The sequence below is a fragment of the Aquila chrysaetos genome, chromosome 12 (assembly GCF_900496995.4).
Source record: "Aquila chrysaetos chrysaetos chromosome 12, bAquChr1.4, whole genome shotgun sequence".
NCBI classification, from domain to species: Eukaryota; Metazoa; Chordata; class Aves; order Accipitriformes; family Accipitridae; genus Aquila; species Aquila chrysaetos.
Genome location: NC_044015.1, coordinates 1422144 through 1443835, shown reverse-complemented (window position 1 = coordinate 1443835; position 21692 = coordinate 1422144). Strand labels below are relative to the sequence as shown.

The window sequence follows — 21692 nt, the reverse complement described above, 5'->3', positions numbered from 1 at the left end:
GCCCCCGCCAGCCCGCCGTGCCCCAAGGCAACGGGTGCCAAGGGAGTGCTGGCACCCCGACCCCAACCGCAGGAGCGCCGAGGCCGGGCTCGCTCGGCTTTTTCCCTTCCCTCCCCTCCGCATTCCCAAGCGCATCCAATTTTAGCAGCTCCTGCAAAAACAAACCCTCAAGTTTCCCGGGCTGGAGCGGCGAGCGGCAGCGTGCGGCCGGCTCGCTGGGGAGGGCTCCTTCCCGCTTCCCTCTTGACACCGATCCAGCCCCGGCAGAGCCGACGGCCCCGAGTGCCAGGAGCCGATTGCTGCTGTCTGCCGGCGCGAGGGGGAAAGGCCTCATATATAGACCCACGGTGCCGCCACGCTCGCAGTCGCCGGCCGACCTGCCGCCGCGCGGGCAGCCATGGGGGAGCTGGTGCTGGCCCTCCTGGCTCTCGCCGCCCTGCACGGTGCCGGGGCGTCAGGTAAGGCCGGCTCTGCCGTCTAACCGTGGCACGGCGAACCCATCCGTGCCGCCCTCCCGGGGGCTGGCGGCGGCGATACGGGGCAGGATGGGGATGGGGCTGAGCGCTCGCCAGATGTGCGCCGGGGCCAGATGTGTGCCAGGGTCAGAGGTGCGCCAGGGTCGTGGCCGTGGCCGGGAGCGTTCCCTCTGGCATCGGATGGTGGGAGGATGCATCGGCGAGGCGCAGGGCAGCTTTGCCCTCCCTGTGGCCGTGTCACCCGAGGGACGGGGACGTGTCCTGCGCTGTGTCCCCGTCAGCCCTGCCTGCTCCGGCGCTGGATGGCCGAGCACCTGCGGGAAGCCCTGGCTGGCTCAGCAACGCCAGCTGCTCCATGGGGCTTTTGCCTCCCGGTGCTGAGCCCCCTCCAGCCCCGTGGGGGTCTCTGCAAGGTGCCAAGGGCAGCGTCGGTGCCAGACTGAGCCAGGAACATCCCTGGACTGGGGACAAAATTCATCCACCTGCAGAAGAGGGGCTGCGAGGGGTCCGGCTGTCCCCCAGCTCCCTGCCACCTGGGGAAGGGACAGGAGGTGGCAGGGTCGAGGCTCCCCTTTGCCGTGGGATTGCTGCTGGTGGAGGGATGGTGCCCACTGCATGCCCGTGGGGTACTCACAGTGGTCCAGGCTGCACAGGGGTGTCTTGAGTGTTCGGCAGCATCCCGTCCAGTGCCTGTCAGTGTCAGGGCACCAGGGGCCAGGTTTCTCTCCAGGGACCAGATTTCTTTCCGGGGACCTGCTCCCCGCATCCATCCCCTCCAGCACGGCTGAACCCTCCCGTCTCAGCACCCCGGATCACCCGCACGAGGGGCAGGCAGGGCTGCCCTTAGAGACCCCGGCTCACCGGGGTACACTCCGGTGGGACGTGGCCAGCCGGGCTCGGTGGGAGCTGCCGGGGGGACACCCTCCAGCTGGGATGCACGGCGAGCCCCGCTGCACTGGCCACTGCCGCGGCAGCGGCTCCGCTCGCCCGGCTGCGGTTTTACAGCCCGATATCCTCCCGCCTCCCGGTTTGGCTGGTGGGGCTCGGTGTGACGCCAGGTTCGTGCCGTGGCCTCGGGATGGCGGGTGCGTGCGTGGGCACCCTGGCTCCTCTCCCCATCCCGTATCACCCCTGGGGCCGAGCTCACCCCAGGGCAGCCGGGAGCTCGCGGGCAGCATTTCCCCGGTGTGCAGCCTGTGGACACAGCGTGGGCCCCGGCGTGGCCGGACTCGCCACACGGCACCACCTCGGCTGCCCCTCGGTCCATCCCTGGCCAGCCAGGAGGCTGCAGCCTGTCCTCGGCCACCTTGGGTGGTGACACCACCAGCCTGGTCCCGTGGAGCCGGTAAATCCTGCCCTGAGCCCCTCGCCCGGCTGATGATGCGGGGCTGGGGGGGCTCAGGGTGGGGGGGTCCCCATCCCCGCTGGGACACGGAATGTCCCAGCGCTGGCTGAGCTTTCCTTTGGTGCCCGCAGCTTAGCAAGGGACCAGCTGGGCACCGCTGGGTGCCCTGGGGAGAGGGTGCCCCAGCGCCAGGTGCTCTCACCCTGTGCTTCCCCCAGAGCCCCTGGAGAACGACTCGGAGCCGGGCAAGAGCAGCACGGCGGGGAAGCCCTGGAAAGCAGCTCCCAGCCTGGAAGACCTCGACCTGGACACGGCAGGTACGGCTGTCCCTGAGCCCCCCGTGTCATCGGGTCCTGCAGTTGGGACACCCCAAAGGGGCTGCACGGGGCAATGCCCACCATGCCAGCCCGGGAGGTGTCATCTCCCCCCCGTGGCAGTGTCCCCACGGGACCCTCGCAGCAGGGACGTGGTGTCCACCCTGCGCTCCCCAAAGCTCCGCATCACCCGGTGCCCTCCACCCCCACGTGCTTTCATCCGTTCGTCCTTCTCCTGTGCAGCCCTCAATGTCCCCGAGCTGTCCCCAGCCCTGGTGACCCCCCGGGGTGCTCAGGGACCGCAGGGCTGCTCCCCACCCGCACGCTCAGGGCTCTCTCCGTCCCAGGCAAAGGAGCCGAGTGGACGTCCTGGTTCAACATCGACCACCCTGGGGGGGACGGGGACTACGAGAGCTTAGAGGCCATTCGCTTCTACTACCGTGGACGCGTCTGCGAGCGGCCGGTGGCCATCCAGGCCCGCACCACCGAGTGGGAGCTGCCCGAGGACGTGGGCGAGGTGGTGCACGTCAGCCCCAAGAAGGGTTTTCGCTGCATCAACAAGGAGCAGCCGCAGGGCAAGACCTGCTCCAACTATCACATCCGATTCCTCTGCCCGCTGGGTGAGTGCCCGTCCCCGCTGCGTCCCACCTCACCCCCCTGGACCCCGCTGGCATGTTGAGGGGGGGGGCCATACCCATTGCTTGCTCGTCATCCCCCTGCTGCCGCATCCCACCGGGTGCTGCCGGAGCTGCGGCTACACCAGACCCACCCGCTCCAGCAGTCACCCCTCGGGTGCATCGTCCCGGGGGCAACGTGTCCCTTACAGAGCTGGGTGCGAGCGCTGGATTCCCAGTTAATGCCTTTGTCCCACCACCCCCAGAGCACATCTACTGGTCGCACTGGTCCTCCTGGAGCCCCTGCTCGCGCAGCGCCTGCGGCAGCAGCGGCACCCAGACCCGCACCCGCCGATGCGTCAATGCCCGGCTGGTGGCCGCGCTCAAGGAGCTCAAGTGCAAGGGCAAAGCCGTGGAGCGCCGGCCGTGCAGCGCCGGCCCCTGCCCAGGTAGGGACCCCGGCATCCCTGCCGGCACCCACTTGCCCCCCGGCCACCACTCGCTGCCTGGTGCCGGTCACCTCCGGCTCCTCTCCCGGTCCCTGTTGCCAGCGGCACGAGGGGTCCCAAGGGGCCGTTGGCGTGCAGCGGCTGCCCCCCGCGCCGACGCGGCAGCTCCGCGGGCGAAGCAGCCTCCGCCTGCGCATCATCAGCTTAATCGCAATAACAGAGGCCGTGTTGGTAAAAATAGCTTGGCAGGGGTGCGCGGGGGTGAGCCGGGGCTGGCCGGGCACGGGTGACTGGATGGAGCCTCCCCGGTTGGGGACCCCCTCATGTCCCCGTGGTGGGGGACCACCCCGGGCTGGGGGCTGGGGTGGAGCGGGGTGCCCGATCCCTGCCCGGCGTCTCCCCCGCAGAGCCGGCATGGATGGAGTGGGGGACCTGGGGCCCCTGTTCTCGCAGCTGCGGCAGTGCCGGGACGCGTGTCCGGCGCCGGAGCTGCAAGAAAGCCAAGAAGGTGCCGTGCGCCGGCCGCCCCACCGAGGTGCAGAAATGTCCCCCCTCGCCGTGCCCAGGTACCTGCCCTCGGGGACGCGGGAACCCCCTCCCCGGTGTGTCCCCCCCCCCGACCCGCGTGGCCCCACCCGCCGGCCGTGGCCACGGGGTCTGAGCGCCGTGCCACCCCGCAGCCTGCCCTGAGCGCACGCTGCAGGGCACCGTCGTCTCCGCCACCGGCGCGGCACTGCCAGATGCCCGCATCTACCTGGAGGGCCGCCCGCCGGTGCTGCTGGCCCGCAGCGATGCCGACGGGCGCTTCGCCGCGGCGGGGCTGTGCGAGGGCACCGCCGCCAACGTCAGCGCCCACCGCGAGGGCTTCGCCCCGGGACTGGCACCCATCGTCTCCGACGGCTCCGGCGTGGCGGTGGCGAACGTGACGCTGCAGAGACTGGGTGAGCATCGCGGCGCGGGGCACGGGCCGAGCCGTGCACCCCTCGAGGGATTTCCCCGAAGGATGCGTGGTGGGGGGGAGCGGTCCGGGGTTGGGGGGGCAGCCACGGCTCGTTGCACCCTCTGCCGCCTTCCTCCCCTGCAGAGAAACCCTACATGGTGCTGCACCCCAAGGCAAAGGTGCGGGTGGCCGGGCAGGAGGTGACCTTCTGCTGCAAAGCCTCGGGCACCCCAGTGCCCAAGAAATACTACTGGTGAGCAGGGTCCGGGCGGCAGAAAGCCACGGCTGGGGACGGTGGGGAAAGGCAGCGCCGGCCACGTCCCCGCTGAGCCCGTCCGATGTCCCCACAGGTACCACAACGGGACGCTGCTGGAGAGGAAGGTGCACCGGTATGGCAGCCACCTGGTGCTGCGGGGGCTGGCACCGGAGCAGGCTGGCACCTACCACTGCAAAGCCAGCACTGAGGCGGGCGCCATCAAATCGGCGCCGGCGCAGCTCACCGTGCTGGGTGAGAACGGGACGGGCTTCGTTAGCGGCAGCATCGTGCCGGGATGGGGTGTGCGGTGGGGAGGGTCACCCTAACCGCCTGTCTCCCCTCGTCCCCCCCAGCCCAGGGCCAGCAGAGCTGCAAGCCAGAGCCCGAGCCGAGCCTCGTGGAGCTGCCCAGCGAGTGCCCGCAGGATGCCGCCGGCTCCCGCTACTACAACGTGGGTCGCTGCGCGCCCACCCTGTGTGCCGGCGGCTCGGCCGACCGGTCGGGGTGCGGAGCGGACACGGGGCACTGCTGCGGGGTGCGGAGGATGGAGATGCGGGAGATCCCCTGTGCCGGCTTCATGCTGCCCATCAAGGTGGTGGCCGAGTGCGGTTGCGGACCCTGCACCCAGCCCCGCATCCTGGTGCAGGGACGGGTGACGGCGGCCGACACCGGTGAGCCCCTGCGCTTCGGGCAGATCTTCCTGGGTGGGAGGAAGGTCGGCTTCACCGGCTACAAGGGCTCCTTCACCATCGAGGTGCCACCGGACACGCAGCGCTTGGTGGTTCGTTTCGTGGACCGGCAGCAGAGGTTCGTGGATGCCGTCAAGGTCCTGCCCTTCAACCGCCGTGGCGGTGCCGTCTACCAGGAGGTCAAGATGCTGCGGAAGAAGGAGCCGGTGGATCTGGACGGCAGCCGGAGCAACGCCATCCCGCTGGGGGAGGCGAGCGGCCAGGAGCCCGTCGGGGAGCTTGTCCTTCCCGCCGGCGTCTTCCTCCGTCCCTCTGGGGAGGTCTTCAGGGGCACAGTCAAAGCCAGCGTCACCTTCCTGGACCCCAGGGACATGGCAACAGCCAGCGCCGCCTCCAGCGACCTCAGCTTTGCCAACGCCGAGGGGGAGATCGTTCCCTTGCGGACCTACGGCATGTTCGCTGTAGATTTTCTGGAAGGGGAGAGCGGCGCGGCGCTGCAGACGGGGCCGGTGGAGGTGCGGATGGATGCGGGGCAGGTCCGGATGCCGGAGCACCTGCAGAAGATGAAGTTGTGGTCCTTGAACCCTGAGACAGGCTTGTGGGAGGAGGAGGGCGTCCTCCGGCCGGCCGGGGGGAACCGGGGAAAGAGGGAGGAGAGGACCTTCTTGGTGGGGAACCTGGAGATCCGGGAGCGGCGTCTTTTCAACCTGGACGTGCCGGAGGACCGCCGCTGCTTCGTCAAGGTCAGAGCTTACAGCAATGAGAAGTTCAACCCCTACGAGCAATTGGAAGGGGTGGTCATCAGCCTCATCAACCTGGAGCCCCAGCCCGGCTATCCTGCCAACCCCCGGGCGTGGGGTCGCTTCGACAGCGTGGTGACAGGTCCCAACGGCGCCTGCCTGCCCGCTTTCTGTGACGGCCAGCGCCCCGACGCCTACTCGGCGTATGTCACTGCCACGCTGGGTGGGGAGGAGCTGGAAGCCGTGGCCTCCAGCCCCAAGCTCAACCCCAATGCCATCGGGGTGTCCCAGCCCTACCTGGGCAAGCTGGGCTACCGTCGGTTGGACCACGATGACCCCAACTTGAAGAAGACGGCTTTCCAAATCAACGTGGCCAAGCCCGACCCCAACAACGTTGACGAGACCAACGGTCCCATCTACCCTTACCGCAGCCTCGAGGAGTGCGAGGAGGCGCCGGTCAGCGCCAACCACCTCCGCTTCTACCGCGTGGAGGTGGACAAGTATGAGTACAATGTGGTGCCCTTCAAGGAGAGCGACCTGACCTCCTGGACCGGCGACTACCTCTCGTGGTGGCCCAACCCTCAGGAGTTCAGGGCTTGTTTCATCAAGGTGCAGATTGAGGGGCCGCAGGAGTACATGGTGAGGTCCCGTAACGTGGGGGGCAGCCACCCCCGCACCCGGGGGCAGCTCTATGGGCTGCGTGACACCCGTAGCGTGCGGGATACGCTGCTGGAGAACACCTCAGGTGCCTGCGTGGAGTTTAAGTGCAGCGGGATGCTCTTCGACCAGAGCCTGGTGGATCGCACCTTGGTCTCCATCGTCCCCCAAGGCAGCTGCCACCGCACGGCCGTCAACAGCCTCCTCCGGGACTACCTGAGCCGTCACCCGCCCGTGGCGGACAACAACCACACGGCCGCCTTCACCATGCTGGCACCGGTCGACCCGTTGGGTCACAACTACGGCATCTACACGGTGACGGACCAGAACCCGCGGTTGGCCAAGGAGATCGCCATCGGCCGTTGCTTCGACGGCACCTCCGACGGCTTCTCGCGGGAGATGAAGGCGGATGCGGGTACGGCCGTCACCTTCACCTGCCAGGAGCGGCCGCCGGGGCGGGAGAGCTTCTTCCAGCGCCTGCTGACGGCCCCGGCCGAGGCGCTGGCCGAGATCCGGCGGGAGATGGGGGCCAGTGAGATGCGCCGGGCTCCCCCCGAGGTGATGGACTTCGCCTCCGGCGCCCGAGCCCCGGGCCCCACGGCCACCCGCCGGACCCCCAGCAGCCGCCGGAGGATGGGCCAGATCCGGGGGCAGCCGTGAGTGCCACAGCCCCCCCCCCCAGCGCCCCCTCCCCGGCTCAGCTCTGCCCTCCCTTTCCCCGTCGCTTTTACCCGCGCTCATTTATAACGACCAAGGGGGGGGGACACGCACGCACGGGACACGTGAAGTGGGACCCACCCGCCATGCCCCCGGGGGACAGTGGGGCAGGGGACCACTGGGACGCGGGGAGGGGGGGTGACAGTGGGTAGCCCCCACCGGCCTCGTCAGCCCCCCCCGGTGCTGCCCCTGCCCTCGCCCCCAGCCCCGCGCGGGGCAGCTCTTGGTGCTCAGCCCCGGGGACCGCGGTGCCGGTGGTGCCGGCAGCGGGGCCGCGGCCCCACGGGGGTTATTTAAATAAAAAAGAATAAAAGAGGGGGTGGAAGCAAATAGGGGAAGGGGCTGGGATGGGAAGGGGTCCCCTGCCCGGCGCTCCATCCCGTGCCCAGCGGCAGGGCTCCCGTGTGCCTGTGCCGGGGCCGGCGTTGGCTGAGGGTGCTGGGAGCACCCGCTGCATCCCTGCCCTGTACCCCACAAGGAAACATGGGTTTTTTTGGGGGGGAAAAAGCCCAAGGACGTGGAGAAAAAGCCCTCCCTGCGCTCTCTGCCCCGGCATGGTGCGGTGCCAGCAATGTGACCACAGTGCCAGCTCTCCGGCCGGGTGCGGGGGCTCGGCGGTGGGCGGCGTGCCTGGGATGCCGAGCTCAGTCCCCGCGCCCTTCATCCGAGCTCAGCACAGAGCCCGGCCGGGCCTGATCCTGCACCCATCCTGCTGCCACCAACCCGGCTATTTTGCCCTTGGGGAGCGTTTTGCCCCAACTACCTTTATCGCAGGCAAAAAAAAAAAAACCCAAAACAGGCACTTCTTAACCCCCTTCCCCAGCACAGGGAACCCCTCTCAACTCCTGGGGTGCGCCGGGGCCAGGGAAGCGAGCGAGAGGCGATGGCAGGATGCGACCCAGTGGCAGCGGTGCCGGCACGCACCGAGGGCACGTGCGGATTTGTACATTATTTATTACAAAATATAAGGTTGTGTGTACACCTGCCTGGCTGCTGGGCTTCTCCGGGGGTGCCCAGACCCGTGTTCCCCCCCCCAACTCCTGTCCCATCGCCTCCCGCCCTGCACGGTAGCACCGTCCCGGCGGCTCCTGTTTGCCTTGGGCCCGGTTCAGCCGGCTGGCGGCGGTGCGGGGGGAACCGCGCCAGCTCCCCGTGGCTGGGGGACGTGGCAGCTGGGGGGGGGGACACACACATCCATCCAGCCCCTCAGCCCCCTCGGCACAGGGATGCGCCCAGCACGGGAGCTGGGCACCCACTGGGTGACCCCAGCCAGGGTGAAGGGCAGCGAGTCCGTTTTTGACGTCTGTCTGTCCCCCCCGGCTTGCAGTACTGGGTGGGTTTCGCAGGCATCCCCCCCCCACACCCCACACCCCATCCCACCCGTGGCTCCCGGCGGATGCTGTAATGGAACAGGCTGCATTTACGGGGCCAAACCCCCCCCCCTGCTCCCGGGACAACGTTTCCCTTTTACAACATGGTTTGGCCGTGACGCGGCATTTTTTCACCCTTATACTGGCTGCGGCCGCTTGCGAGATCAAATGGGACACAGGGCACCCAGGGGGGCGGGGGGGGGGGGGGAAACGCGTTTGCCAAACCAGCTGCCAAACCCCAACCCCTCCTCTCATCCCGCCTGGACGAGAACCCACCGACGCCGGCACGTTGGGTGGGCGACGCCGCGGCACAGCACGGGAGGAGGCGCTGGAAAGGATGGGACCCCATCGCGGGGCTCCCACCCCCAGAAAACCTGGGTGCTGCCCGTCCCTGGGTGCTGGGAGCCGCCGCACCGGGAGCCGCGTCCGTCTTCGCGGGGGAAGGCCGGCGGATGCTCCCCCGCGGGCACCGCTGGCAGTGCCGGGGGGCCGGGGGGGGGGAATGCCAGCGGGCAGGATTGTTTTCCACCATCTGGTTGGCTTGGTCGGAGGCAGCTGCGCAGGCAGGGCAGATGGAAGCGGCTCCTGCAGCTCTGCTGCTATTTATGGCGTCGGGAAGAAAAATGGGGCGAAAAAAGACAAAAAGCAGCCACGCAAAAGGGCCGGTCGGACGCCCCCGTTTGCAGCCCCTTACGGTCACAGCTGCGCCCTGCTCCGTCTTGCCGGATTCCATCCCAGCGCCGGCTGGGACCTCCGGCATTGTGCCACGGGGTTCTCCCGGGCACTGGGGGCTGGAGGGGGATGGAAGCTGGGGAGAGCCAAAGGGGTGGCCGGGAGCTCCCCCCACTCCCACAGACACAGAGAAGGAGCCAGGGGCACACGCGGAGGGATGTGCCAGGGTTGCGGGAGGTCCGTGCTGGGTGTCCGGCCCAGCCCCGCATTCCCGAGGGCTGGAAACCTGCCCGGGGTCAGGGGCTGGGCTGGGGGCTGCAGCCAAAATCCTCCTGCTGCTCCCCCCCAGGTGTGGGACTCTCAGCTCAGGAGCCGAAGCCGCGGTCCCCGTCCCAAGGGTCCTGCACCCTCCAGCCCCAGGGACGAGGAGCCCCCTGGTCCCAATCCCGGCCCCAAATGCCCCCTGCGCTGGCCAGGGCCGGCTGGACCCTCAGCCCATCCGTGTGCTGCGGAGCATCTTTGGGTACCAAAATAACCCCCCGGCCCCTCCCAGCTTCCAGGCGATGCTGAGCCTGGCAGTCCAGCCCAGGGCTGATTACACGGCTGAGCGTCCAAGGCTGCCAGCTGGGATGCTTTTGTCTGTAATTCTCGTAATCGTTAGCAGAAACCACCGGCACGCGGCTCCGCGTGACCCATGGCGGCTCCGGAGGGGGGGTACCCGGCGGGGGGAGCCCCGTGGGGACCCCACACCGGACCCACAGGCTGCAGGATGGAGAACCCAGAGGTGGTTTCTGCAATACAACAGCTTTGGGGTCAAAACCACTGTTTTTTTGCCTTCTCAGCCCCTTGGCACGGGCGATGCCCCCAGCTCAGCTCCGTGATGGGCAGGTGGGAGGCTGGGGCTGGAGCGAGGATCCCCTTGGGTCCCCCACGGCTTTGGGCAAGCGATGGGGTGCGGTGGGTCCCGGCCGTGGGTTTTGGGGGGGGTGATGTGTGGGTGCTGGCGGGGCCATCCGGCTCCGACAATGCCTGGGAAGCAGAGACAGGGATGGAAGAGGGAAACATCCCGGGAGAGCTCCTGGATGGCAGGACCATGGGATGCAGGTGAGGGGGCACGGCGAGACCCCGTCTCCGTGCGGGATGCATATCCCCGTGGTGATGAGAAAGGCAGGTGGGGGCAGCCGGCGGGGCCAGGCTCAGCTGCTTCTTGTTACCCCCGGACCCCGGCCAAAAGGGAATAGCAAAGCAGGGAAGGGAAAAAGGAGCCCAGGAGCCGGCAGCTCCTGTCCCGCCCCGCCAGCAATTAAGGATGGCCGGAGCCCAACGTAAATGAGCAGGACGGTGCGCCGACGCATCGGCACGTCCTTCGGTGCTGCCGGGGCCCCCACAGCAGGGATGGGGCTGCCGTTTGCTCGGCTCCCCACCCGACAGCATCCCCACATCGGGCTGCATCCCTCAAAACCCCCACCAGCCCCACAGGGAGGAGGGAGCCAGGGTACGGGCAGTGGGAAGGGGGTGCAGCTGTGCTGCACCCCACAAGCACGTCCTGGCACTGGCCGGGAACAAAAGCTGCTCTGAACAGCAGCCGGGAGCTGGAAAGTGCCTTGGGAAGCTGCTCGCTTTCTTTTCTTTTCTTTTTTTTTTTTTTTTTTTAAATAATGGAAAATATAATGACAGTGCCTAAATTAAAATAATAAAAGAAAGCAACCAAGAAGCCAACTGAAAATAGGAGAGAAACCAATGTTTCAGGCTGAAAGGGAACAGGCGCAGGCAAGGGATGAAAGGGAAAAGCTGAGGCGCTGCACCCTCCTGGGACCCTCCTCTCAGCGCCCCCCGAGGGGCTGGGGGGGCCATGCTACCCCACCACCTCCCTGGGGCCAAGCCATGGGGTGAGCAGGGTGCAGAGCATTGCTGCCACGGCAGGAGCTTCTCCTGTATGCCGGCCCTGGCCCCTGGCAGCCCAAAATGTGCCCCTGCATACCCCATCCTCGCTGGCTTTGCACCGTGGTCAGCACTGCTGCTTCAGGGGCCGCATCCTGCCCAGGGCTCCAGCCCCAGGGGATGCAGAGGTGTCTGCTCCATCCCCTGCCCTGAACCGGAGCATCCCTTTGGGCCCCAAACCAGAGCATCCCTGGGGATCCCAAACTGGAGCATCCCTGGGCATTCAGAGCATCCCTGGGCACCCGGAGCATCTCCAGGCATCCAGCCGTGGGGGGACACGGGAGGTGCCAGCTCCCCGTCTCTGCCACGATGGCAGGGCCAGGCCAGATCCAGCTGCCGAATTCCAGGCCGTCTGGCCAAGAGACGCTGCTCTGTTCCCGCCGGTCCCTCCGGACAACCTGCCGGAGGAGGAAAACAAATGGTCCTCGAACACGGAGGAGCTGGAGGCAAAAGACCCCAACCCCTTCCAGAGCGGGGGCACCAGGGTGGGTATCGCTGTATGGCTCCCAGGAAAGGGGCCACTGGAAGTCAGGATTTGGGGGAAAACAGTGGAAAGAGGGAGAGGGGCTGCTTGGAGCACTAACACTTGCTTTGCAAAGCAAGCCTGAGCCGGGACGCCGCGGGGACGGCCGAGCTCCACCGCGCCAGGGCGGCTTCGGGGCAGCCCTTGACAATGCACATTCCTCTCCCAGTTGCTTTTTAGATATATTTTTTAAGAGTTGCATCTCAATATCTCGCTGTTCAAAGTGAGCTGGTTCTGGAAAAAACATCCATTCCCGTTTTTCAAGCTATTTTTGAAACCTTTGGCCTTCATTCCTCTTCAGGCTCCAGACCATAAATAATAATAACAACATACTTAAAGCCTTTACGCTGACAGCTCACCGAATCTGCCAGAGCCTTTTAATTCTCCAGATGTTGAAAATCTGACTCAAAAACTTGAAGTTTGGTAAATATTTTGTGTGTTTTTCATTTTACAGCCATTGCTTTTTCTATCACATGAAGCAGCAGAATAAAAATACTAAAAGTGGAACAACTATTTCTGGAGCTGGGGGGGAGGAAAGGTGAGGCGGTGGCCGCTGTGTCTGCGTGCCAGGATGCAGCCGGAGCATCCCTGGGGTTGGGCTGCCCGTGCCAGGGCTCTGTGCCAGGGGTCTCGCCTTCCTGGCACAGTTGCGGTGGCAGGAGCAGTGGCACCAGCAGCTGGCTGTGGACACACGGTGACTGCAGGAACTCCCCCAGCCCCCTCAGCCCCCCAGCTCCAACCTGGCCTGGGCTGCTCCTGGTAGGCACCACCTTGGCTGGACTTGGATTTATTTGGGTGATCATCTCTGGTGCGAAGGGCGGTGACATCCCCAGCTGCAGAGTGTCACCCCAGTCCTGCATCCCTCACTCTGCATCCCACTTCCCCTATCCCACATCCTGCATCCCATAGTCCATATCCCACATCCAGCATCCTATATCCCGTATTTCATAATCCCATATCCCCATATGTGCATTCCACATCCCATATCCTAGATTCTGCATCCCATATCCCATACTCTGCCTCCTATACCTCACATCCTACAGCTAGCATCCCATATCCTATATCACGTATCCCATATCCAAATATCGCATCCCACATCCCATACCCTATATCCCCACATCCCGTGTCCCCCATCTCCTCCCAGCCCCACAGAGTGGCAGGGAGAGGACCCGGCAAGGCAGTCGTCCCGGTCCCCCCAAGTGCTTCGGGGTCCTTCGGGGCCACGATGGACCGGCTGGCATTGCCTTTTCTCAGAGGACATTTCCCTGCTGAGAAACACCAGCAGGAAAAGCATTAAAAAAACCCCAGGATTTTAGCACAACTCCTGGAAAAAAGAGCGTTTCGAATTTCTCCCCAGTGCTGGCTTAGCCCCACTCCCGGCCTCCCAAAAACCAGCCCATGCAGTGGCTGGACCACGACGCTGCTCCCTAAGGATGGGAGCGGAGGGCTCGCAGCCCTTCCTCCCCCTTTAACCCTCCTCCTTCCCTCGCCAGCTCTCCCCCCACACAAAAACCCTCCCGAACAGCAGCAGCCAGGAGCATTCTGGACGGGGATGTCCCGTGAAAGCCTGAACTGGCACGGACATCACAGGGCCAAGCGCTTGCCAGAAGCCAGGGCTGGATCCTGGCCCCAGAAGAGCCCCTTTGCCCAGGCAGAGCCAGGGCAGCCGTGCTGGGCAGAACTGGGCTGGGGGGGGAGGCTGCGCTGCAGAGGTGTTTGCAGACTGGTACCACCTACCCCAGTAACCCCACACCCAGTTACCCCACACCCTGGGTACCCCTGTAGCCCAGGTACCCCACACACCAGGTAACCCATAACCTGGTTACCCCAAACTCCAGTCATGCTCTACCTAAGGTAGCCCTGAGCCCAGGCACCCCAAACTCCAGTTACTTTATACCCCAGGGACCCCATACCCCCATTTCTCCATACCCCAAGTACCCCATACCCCTAATTCTCCATACCCCCAGTACCTCATACCCTGTGTACCCCACACCCCTATTTCTCCATACCCCTGGTACCCCACACCCTGTGTACCCCAAATCCCTAATTCTCCATACCCCCAGTACCCCACACCCTGTGTACCCCAAATCCCTAATTCTCCATACCCCCAGTACCCCCCACCCTGAGTACCGCTGTTGTGGTTGAACCCCCGCCAGCAGCTCAGCTCCACGCAGCCGCTCGCTCACTTCCCCCCGGTGGAATGGGGGAAAGAATCGGAAGAGTAAAAGCAAGAAAACTCATGGGTTGAGGTAAGGACAGTTTAACAGGTAAAGCAAAAGCTGCGCATGCAAGCAAAGCAAAACAAGGAATTCATACACCACTTCCCATCGGCAGGCGGGTGTTCAGCCATCTCCAGGAAAGCAGGGCTCCATCACATGTAACGGTGACTTGGGAAGACAAACGCCATCACTCTGAACGTCCCCCCCTTCCTTCTTCTTCCCCCAGCTTTATATGCTGAGCATGACGTCGTATAGGATGGAATATCCCGTGGGTCAGTTGGGGTCAGCTGTCCCGGCTGGGTCCCCTCCAACTCCTTGTGCCCCCCCCAGCCTGCTTGCCGGTGGGGTGAGAAGCAGAAAAGGCCTTGACTCTGTGCAAGCACTGCTCCGCAATAAGGAAAACATCTCTGTATTATCAACACTGTTTTCAGCACAGATCCAAAACATAGCCTCATACCAGCTACTATGAAGAAAATTAACTCTATCCCAGTCAAAACCAGCACAACCCCGTACCCCTAATTCTCCACACTCCCAGTAACCCATACCCTGAGTACCCCCTATCCCTAATCCCCCATACCCCAGGCACCCCACGTTCCGGGTATCCCATACCCCATTTACACCTCCTACACCCCCATTACCCCTTGCCCTGGGGGACGCTCTGCCGTGTCGTCCCCCCCCCATGGGCACTGACCCCACTGGCAGTTCCATGGGGCTGCATGCATGCCCACAGCCCCCCAGCTCTGCCCCCCAACTCGCTGGGACACAGGGCTGGGGTCACCCCCCCCTGCAGTGGCGGGGTCCCCCACAGCATCTGCCCGAGCCCTGCCTGTACCAGCCCCGGTGCAGGCAGGGGCACAGCACCAGCCCCACGAGAGACCTCGGCAGCCCAGCAGCCATTTAGCTCCCCCGGATGCTGCCCTGTCACAAACCACATGATTTCCTGGAAAGTCCCACTCTTTGAGAAATGAAACTGTTTGATTTTAGAGCAAAACTCAAGCTCACTCCCAGCCCGGTGTGTTTTTGCCTGGACAGGGCAGCACAGGCAGGATGGAGGGCTGCAGCTCACACCGGTTGCCCCGAGCCAGGCAAGCTTGGAAGATATACATGGCCGTGGTCTTCTGCGTGGTCGTTGTGGTGCCGGCGGTAGTCCTCACCACCATGTTCTGCCAGCCCACCGCAGACTCCGCGATGGCGGGGAATTGCTCGGTGAGGCTGGAGTGGCTGGAGGAGGCGCTGGCTGTCACCAACCGGTCCCTCACCGAAGCCCACCAGCAGTGGGAAGTCTGCAGGAATAAGCTGGTAGGTGCTGGGGTTCTGCTGGCAGGTGGGGGACTGGGACCCTACGGGGAAACCTGCAGCCCCCCACCTTGAACTGGGTGCTGTTGGCTGGTGCGAGGGAGCGCCCGAGCCGGAGCCTCCAGCCCCTTCCCTCTGCCGATGCTCAGGGTGAGCTGGAGGGGCAAGCCTCGGAGCTGGAGCAGGTGCTCGCCAGGGTAACCCAGCTGCAAGGTGAGTCCTGGGCAGGGTGAGGGGTCCGGGGGGTGGGCGTGGGCACAGACAACAGCCCCTGGGCTACCCTGACCCCCACCCCTGGGTGACCCTCATCCCCATCCCCTGAGATACCCGGATCCCTGTCCCCTGGGTCACCTTGATCCTCATCCCATGAGACACCTTGATCCCCGTCCCCTGGGTCATCCTGATCCCCATCCCCTGGGCCACCCTCATCCCCATCCCAAGACACTCTGATCCCCATCCCCTCAAGTCACCCTCATCCCTGTCCCCTGGGACACCCTGATCCCGGTCTGCCGTCACCTCCCTGCAGAGGAGAACGGGAAGCTCAAGGCAGAGGTGGCCCAACAGCAGAATCAGTTGCAGGACCTGGAGAGCATCAGGTGAGCCCCACGCTCCCCCTCACCACCCCCAGCCCCACGCTCTGTCACCGACTCTCCCTGTCCTCCCCCCCCAGGAACGAGCTCCAGCTGCAGAACGAGCACCTGCAGAAGGAGCTCCAGGACATGAGGAGCCAGCACTCGGGTGGGAACAGGTTCCCGGCCGCGTCCCTCAGCCTCCTGGTTCTCCTCCTCCCTGGGATGCTCCTCCTATGAGCCCAAAGCAGCAGGAACATGGACCTCCGTGATTCCTCGTCCCCTGACGTGGGGCGAGGAGGGACCATCCTCATCCAGCCTGGCGGGGTCTGGGGGTGGCAGCGGGTGCAGTGTCTGCTGCAGGAGCCCGGTGCCCGCTCAGCCCTGTCCCGGGACCGCCTATACCTCCTTTCATGCTCTGCTCACCAAATTCACCGTGGGGAGATGATTTCCCTCCAGCCACCAAGGACTGTGCCCAGGGCAAGAGAAGGGGACTGGGGCATGTGTTGGAGGGCACAGAGACATGGCAGGGCTGCCCTGAGTCGAGGGGTCCACAGGCACCTCACGGTTAAGTGATTTTTTAATAAAAATTTAAAAAAACCTTGTGGAAATCCAGCATTTTGTTGCTCCAGCACCTCTTGGGGACCCAGAGCCCTGACCCTGCTGCACGGTGGGGGTAAGGGGGTGCTGCAGATAACCCTCAGGTAGACTGCAGCCTCAGCATTCCCAACGTCCACCGGACCCCAACTGCATCCCTGCTTGTCCCTGCAGCTGTGACCTACGGCCGGGCGCCGGGGCAGAGCATCCTCCCACCTCCAGCACAAACAAAGTCTATTCTGGGCCGTGACCTGCAAGAAACCACAGCCCAAAGCCGTGTTTGGTGAGAAAAACCCACACGCGGTAATTACGGCAACCCAGGGAGCGACCTGCCCTGGGGATGCTGGCACATCCCGGGCAGCCGCCGCCGGAGCGGGCGAGCATTCCCATGTCCCCCTCCGGCATGGACCCTGCGGTGCCCAAGGCCACCCTGAAGGTGCTGGGACTGTGCGTGATGCTGCTGGTGCTGGTGGCGGCGGTGACGGTCTCGGTGGCGGTGATGGTGTGGCGCTCAGAGGCGGTGGGGAAGCTACGGGGCTGCCGGGAACGGGCGGCCAACGAGAGCCGGGAACTGGGGAACCGCGTGGCCGAGCTGGAGCGGGAGCGAAGCCGGCTGCAGCGGGCGGCGGCGGCGGCCGCGCGGGAGGAGGATGCTCTGCGGCGGGAGCTCGCCCAGGCCCGCGGTGACGGCAAGAAGCTCAATGTTAGCCTGGCGTCCTGCCGGGAGCGGGCGGTAGGTGCTGGCAGGGATGGGGGACAAGGGGGGTCCTCGGCCAGCCGGCTGCATGCACAGAGGAGGGGGGGAGCGACGTTGGGGCGGAGAGGGGGATTTCTGGGAGAGCTCAGTAGCCAAGACCAGGGTGATGCTTCATCCCTTGGGGGATTTTGACCAGGGTCGTGGAAAGCCCCGGCACTGACGGGAAGGATGCTGCAGATGCGCAGTCCCCGGAGAGCAAAGGCTGGATGCAAAGATGAGCCGGGAAGGGGGAGAAGCAGCCCTGGGATGGGTGGACCGGCAGCACCCCAGGGGTGCATGGCCACCTTCCCGCAAGGGACACCCCAAGAGGGGACCCCCGGCTGCTCCCGGTCCCTCGGCACAGCCCGGGTCCTGCCGTCCCCCTGCCCGGGTGCCCGTGCCCAGCCAGGGGCAGCTATTCTTAGCTGTGACCAAGCTGCTCCACGCACATATAATTACCCCGTCCCAAAGCAGCAGCGGAGGCCGGAGCCGGTGCGGAGCTGCCATTTCTCTCCTCCCAGGTATTTTTAGCTGCGGCCCTGGCTGGGAAAAGACCTGGCCCCAGCACCGCGGCCGCAGCCCGGAGGAAGAGCCGGGTCCCACCGCCCCTCCGGGGCTCATCCGGCTGAACAATGGCCCAGAGAGGCTGGAAAAGTGCTCCCACTTCCCGGGGCTGGCGCCGGGATTGGGGTTGGGCTGTGCAGCCTCTTGGGGACCCGACTGGGGGGGAGCCCCATCCCCTCTCAGGCACTGGGGATGCCATTCACGGGGCGCTTGGGTGACCTGGGGCTCCTGTGACATCCCTGGTGCGCCAGCATCCTCACCGAGCTCAGGCTGAGCCATCCCTCCAAGGAAGAGGGATTTTCCCCAAATCCATGTCCCTACCCCTTCGAGAAACATAACAGGGGGACCTAAGGCCACCAGGAGCATGGGGCACAGCTTGGGGACATGGGGCCGTGGTGAGGAGGGTCGGACCTCCAGCAGCAGACGAAGAGACGGGAGAACGCTTCCCACCCCTGTCCCCACGCCGCCGTGTCCCCTCTCCCCAGGCCAGGCTGGAGGCCAACGTGACGGCGCTGGGGAACGAGGTGCTGGCCCTGCGGCGTGAGCGGGCTGAACTGGCCCACGGCAAAGCGGCTCTGCAAGGTGAGCTCCATCCCCCCCGGGAGCGGCGGCGTGGGGCGCAGGTCCCCCCGTCACCCCGCTCAAGCAGCTCACCCGGGGGTCCCCCAGCCCTTTGGGCAACGCCTGGCAGAACGGGCTCGGGTTTGGGGTGCGCGGGTGACCCCCCCCCCCCGCCGTCCCCTTCGTCCCGCAGAGGAGTTGGCGCAGGGCAAGGAGAAGGCGCTGGGGCTGCGGCAGCGGCTGGAGGCGGCGGTGGAGCAGCAGCGAGCGCTGCGGGCGCGCGGGGAGCAATGCGAGGCCCGGCAGAGAGAGCTCGAAGCCACCCTGTAAGGTCCTTGTGTCCCCCCCCCCCTCCATGGGCCGGGCACCCCCTCCATCCTCCTCAAACCTCCAAGGGATGGTTTCCCCCAGAGCACCCACCCTCCCAAACCAACCCAGCCCCACACCCAGCCCCTCCGCCACCCTGCCCTGTCCCTCTCTGCCCATGGGGACCCTCCGTCCCCCCATCCCGGGGACAGGGACACCCCCTCACGCGACTCCGCTCTCCCCACAGACGGGACTACGCGGCCGAGGTCGACGCGCTGCGGCGGCGGCGGGCGAGGGACCGAGCGACCGGGCGCAGGTGCCCCCCGTCCCGGTACTTTCTGGGGGTGCTGGCCTACCTGCAGGGCTTGGAAAGGGGGGGGGACGACCCAAGCATTGGTTTGGGGAGGGGGCTTCGCCGGTGCGGCCAGCCTGGCTGCTCATGGCCACTCTTCCCGGCAGGTGCCATCGTCACCGGTGTCCCCAGGGGAGCAGGACCCGGGGGCTGTGTGGGGACTCACTCATTCCCTGCTCTCTCCTCTTTTGCAGGAAGGGCTGAAGCCCCACAAGCCCCCCGACCCCCTCCCTGCTGGGGGCTGGGGGCCGGGCACCCCCCCCCCCAACCCCAACGTCGAGCCCATCATTCCCAGTCCCACAGCGCCCCTTAGCACTGGGACCCAGCAGCGGCTCAGCCCTGACTGGAGCCAGCGTGTCCAGATGAACGATGCTGGTGGTCACCGTGTGCCTTCATGCCACCCTGTGTCCCGATGGCACCCTGTATCCCGATACCACCACGTGTCCCGATCCTGTCGCCTATCGTGATGCTGCCGTGTGTCCCGATGCCACCGCCGGAGCAGGACGGCAGGACCGGAGGGGTCGGTTGTCCGGCTTTTGGGCAGAGTTTTAGCTCAACCGAGGGATGGTTTCCCCCACCAACTGCTTGGAGCTGCTCCTTCATCAGCTCCAGGGTTCAATGCCACGCTCCCAGCACGCTCCAGAAACTGGGAACACTGGGCAGAGGTGTTCGGGCAATAAAGGCTGCTCTGCTCACCGGGACGTCTCCCTGTGCCACCAGCTCAGCCATCCCCAGAGCCCTGCTCGGTCACCACACACCCCCCAGGACTTTAACCGCGCTCTGCCACCGCGGTGCCAGCGGCTGCCAGGACAGGACCCGGCTCTGCCAGGGACCCCACAGGCACCCTGGGGCGGGGGGGGAGCCCAGCCAGGGATACGGGGCCGAGGCGGGGAAGAGGGGAACGGGGATCATCAGCTGCTGCTGTTTTGCAGTCGCTTCCCGGCATCTTTGATCCGCTTTGAAGAAAGTTTCCAGGAAAGTTGCAGATTTTCCTGCCGTCGCGGTATCCTGTGCAGAGGGCAGGCAGGCTGCACGCAGGCATCCGGCCTCCTCCTGCCTGCACTTTCCATGGGACATTGCCCCCCGTGCCCCTCACTGCCCCCCGTCCTGGCTTGGGGGCCAGGGAAGGTGCTGGCAGGCGGTTTTCCAGGTGAAAGTGCCTCTGCGAGATGACCCCCGGTTGTGTCGGGGGGTCCCCGGGCTGCAGAGCCCATGGAGGGGGGACAAGCCCCATTCCCACACCCCAAACCCGGTGGTCCCAAAGTGGAGACCCCAGTCCCCCAGCAACTTGGGACAGGGAGGGGAACCGGGTAGAGCCATTCCCATGGCCCGACCTCAACGCAGCACCAGCCCTCAGCATGGGAAAGCTTAATTATAGCCGGGGGGAAAATGGGACAGAGGCAGGGTCTGCAGCCCGGGGCGGGGGCGGATACCCCGTCGGGATGCCCGGTGACCCCGGGAGGCTGCGGGGAGCCCATGGGGTGAGATGCCAGAGGGAGCATCTGACCAGTAAAGCCACTGGCATGTCGGGGTCCTGGGGTCAGGGGTCCGGCAGAGCCCCGGCAGTGTCCCTGCTGTGGGGCCAGGGGGGGGCCGGGGGGTGACTCACCGTTATTTGCAGCTCAGGAAGGAAACGGCAGTAGCTGAGAATGGATTCAGGACCGACACCATCCCGACCATCGCAGACACTTCCCGGTCCCCAGGGACCACGGCACAGCCAGAAGGCAGGAAACAGCAAGCGGCTCGGGGTCAGCGCCTGGCGTGGCCCCACACCTCGGCCCCCCCCCAGCCAGCCCCCCCCCCCAGCCCTGGCTGGGCATCCTGCAGAGCTGGGGGGTGTCCCGGGCACAGCCAGCCCCTCCACCGCAGCCCAGGGCTCCCACGGGATGGGGACGGGGTGGCGATGGCCACGGCTGAGATCCGAACACGGTCCGTCTGCGGTCACCAGTACGGAGGGTCGGATGGGCACCGTTCCCCCTCCCTCCGGTCCCTGCCATGGTGCTGCCCGCTCCCGCTGTGACCCCTTTTCCCTGCACTGAGGAGCCCCCTCCATGTCCCCAGCCTGTCCCCAAGCCAGCCCTCACCCCCAGGCTCCCCCCTCAGCCCAGTGTGGGACCCAGGGGACCCCAGACCTGGAGCGGGAAGGGGGAGATGGCTGCAAACCCACGGCTCTTTCCATCCGTGCCCGGCTGGGCTGAGCCACCACGGCAGCGATGGTGGCACGGCTGGCCGTCCTCGCACGGGGCCAGGGCCACCCGCGCTCCATGTGCTCGGCCGGGGCTTCCTTGGCAGCCTGGGGATGTGGCAGTGCCGCAGGTGGGCACAGAAATGTCTGGATTTGCCCCTTGCTCCCTTCCACCGGCTGCTCTCTGCCCAGCAGAGATGTCCCCGGCAGGGAACAGAGACCAGGAGCGGCTCCCCGGGCCCCGTGGCAGGATGGTGGCTCTGTGGGGTGACAGCACCCACGGGAGCCGCAGCCACAGGTTCCCACCAGTGGCTTCACCCCACGGCCCCACGTCACCCACCCCAGCCCACTGCCAACCCTACTTGCAAGCCAGGGCCTGGCCGCATCCTTCCCCTGCCTGCAAGCTGCAGGAGAGCAGGCGTGGAGCATCAGTCCCTGCGTGCCACCAACCCGGCGAGCAGCGGGGTCCGCTGGTGACTCGCGTGCCACCATCCCACCACGAGGACGCGGTGCCAGGACCAACCCCGGGGTACCCGGAGCAGGCGGTGGGATCCTCCTCCATCACCCCACCAGCGAGCGCAGGCAGCCGCAGCCCACCCTGCCT

General features: G+C 65.9%; 3 protein-coding genes across 3 annotated transcripts; 2 read left to right on the top strand and 1 right to left on the bottom strand.

Annotated features, from left to right (window-relative positions):
• The first annotated feature begins 310 nt into the window (after nucleotides 1–310).
• CILP2 (cartilage intermediate layer protein 2) lies at nucleotides 311–8176 on the top strand. The gene is made up of 9 exons (XM_030034030.1): nucleotides 311–458; nucleotides 2040–2138; nucleotides 2483–2755; nucleotides 3016–3198; nucleotides 3606–3764; nucleotides 3879–4139; nucleotides 4283–4391; nucleotides 4489–4646; nucleotides 4748–8176. Exons 1-9 carry the CDS (start codon nucleotides 398–400, stop codon nucleotides 7138–7140), a joined length of 3696 nt encoding a protein of 1231 aa, XP_029889890.1. The 5' UTR covers nucleotides 311–397; the 3' UTR covers nucleotides 7141–8176.
• An 8611-nt stretch (nucleotides 8177–16787) lies between these two features.
• Nucleotides 16788–19599, top strand: LOC121233730 (putative ciliary rootlet coiled-coil protein 2). Its single transcript, XM_041128157.1, has 5 exons — nucleotides 16788–17117; nucleotides 18170–18266; nucleotides 18439–18571; nucleotides 18799–18882; nucleotides 19098–19599. Exons 1-5 carry the CDS (start codon nucleotides 16788–16790, stop codon nucleotides 19105–19107), a joined length of 654 nt encoding a protein of 217 aa, XP_040984091.1. The 3' UTR covers nucleotides 19108–19599.
• A 51-nt stretch (nucleotides 19600–19650) lies between these two features.
• On the bottom strand, nucleotides 19651–21369 carry LOC115349662. The gene is made up of 2 exons (XM_030034210.2): nucleotides 20513–21369; nucleotides 19651–19911 (listed from the first exon to the last, which is right to left on the bottom strand). Exons 1-2 carry the CDS (start codon nucleotides 20954–20956, stop codon nucleotides 19651–19653), a joined length of 705 nt encoding a protein of 234 aa, XP_029890070.1. The 5' UTR covers nucleotides 20957–21369.
• Between the last annotated feature and the right edge of the window lie 323 nt (nucleotides 21370–21692).

Coding starts and splice junctions, on each gene's coding strand:
- LOC121233730 (XM_041128157.1), top strand. CDS start 16,788: ATGGACCCTGCGGTGCCCAAGGCCACCCTGAAGGTGCTGGGACTGTGC. Junction 17,118..18,169: donor CGTCCTGCCGGGAGCGGGCG/GTAGGTGCTGGC, acceptor CCCTCTCCCCAG/GCCAGGCTGGAGGCCAACGT. Junction 18,267..18,438: donor CGGCAAAGCGGCTCTGCAAG/GTGAGCTCCATC, acceptor TTCGTCCCGCAG/AGGAGTTGGCGCAGGGCAAG.
- LOC115349662 (XM_030034210.2), bottom strand. CDS start 20,956: ATGGAGGGGGCTCCTCAGTGCAGGGAAAAGGGGTCACAGCGGGAGCGG. Junction 19,912..20,512: donor TTCCTGAGCTGCAAATAACG/GTGAGTCACCCC, acceptor CCCTCTGCACAG/GATACCGCGACGGCAGGAAA.
- CILP2 (XM_030034030.1), top strand. CDS start 398: ATGGGGGAGCTGGTGCTGGCCCTCCTGGCTCTCGCCGCCCTGCACGGT. Junction 459..2,039: donor GCACGGTGCCGGGGCGTCAG/GTAAGGCCGGCT, acceptor TGCTTCCCCCAG/AGCCCCTGGAGAACGACTCG. Junction 2,139..2,482: donor CCTCGACCTGGACACGGCAG/GTACGGCTGTCC, acceptor TCTCCGTCCCAG/GCAAAGGAGCCGAGTGGACG.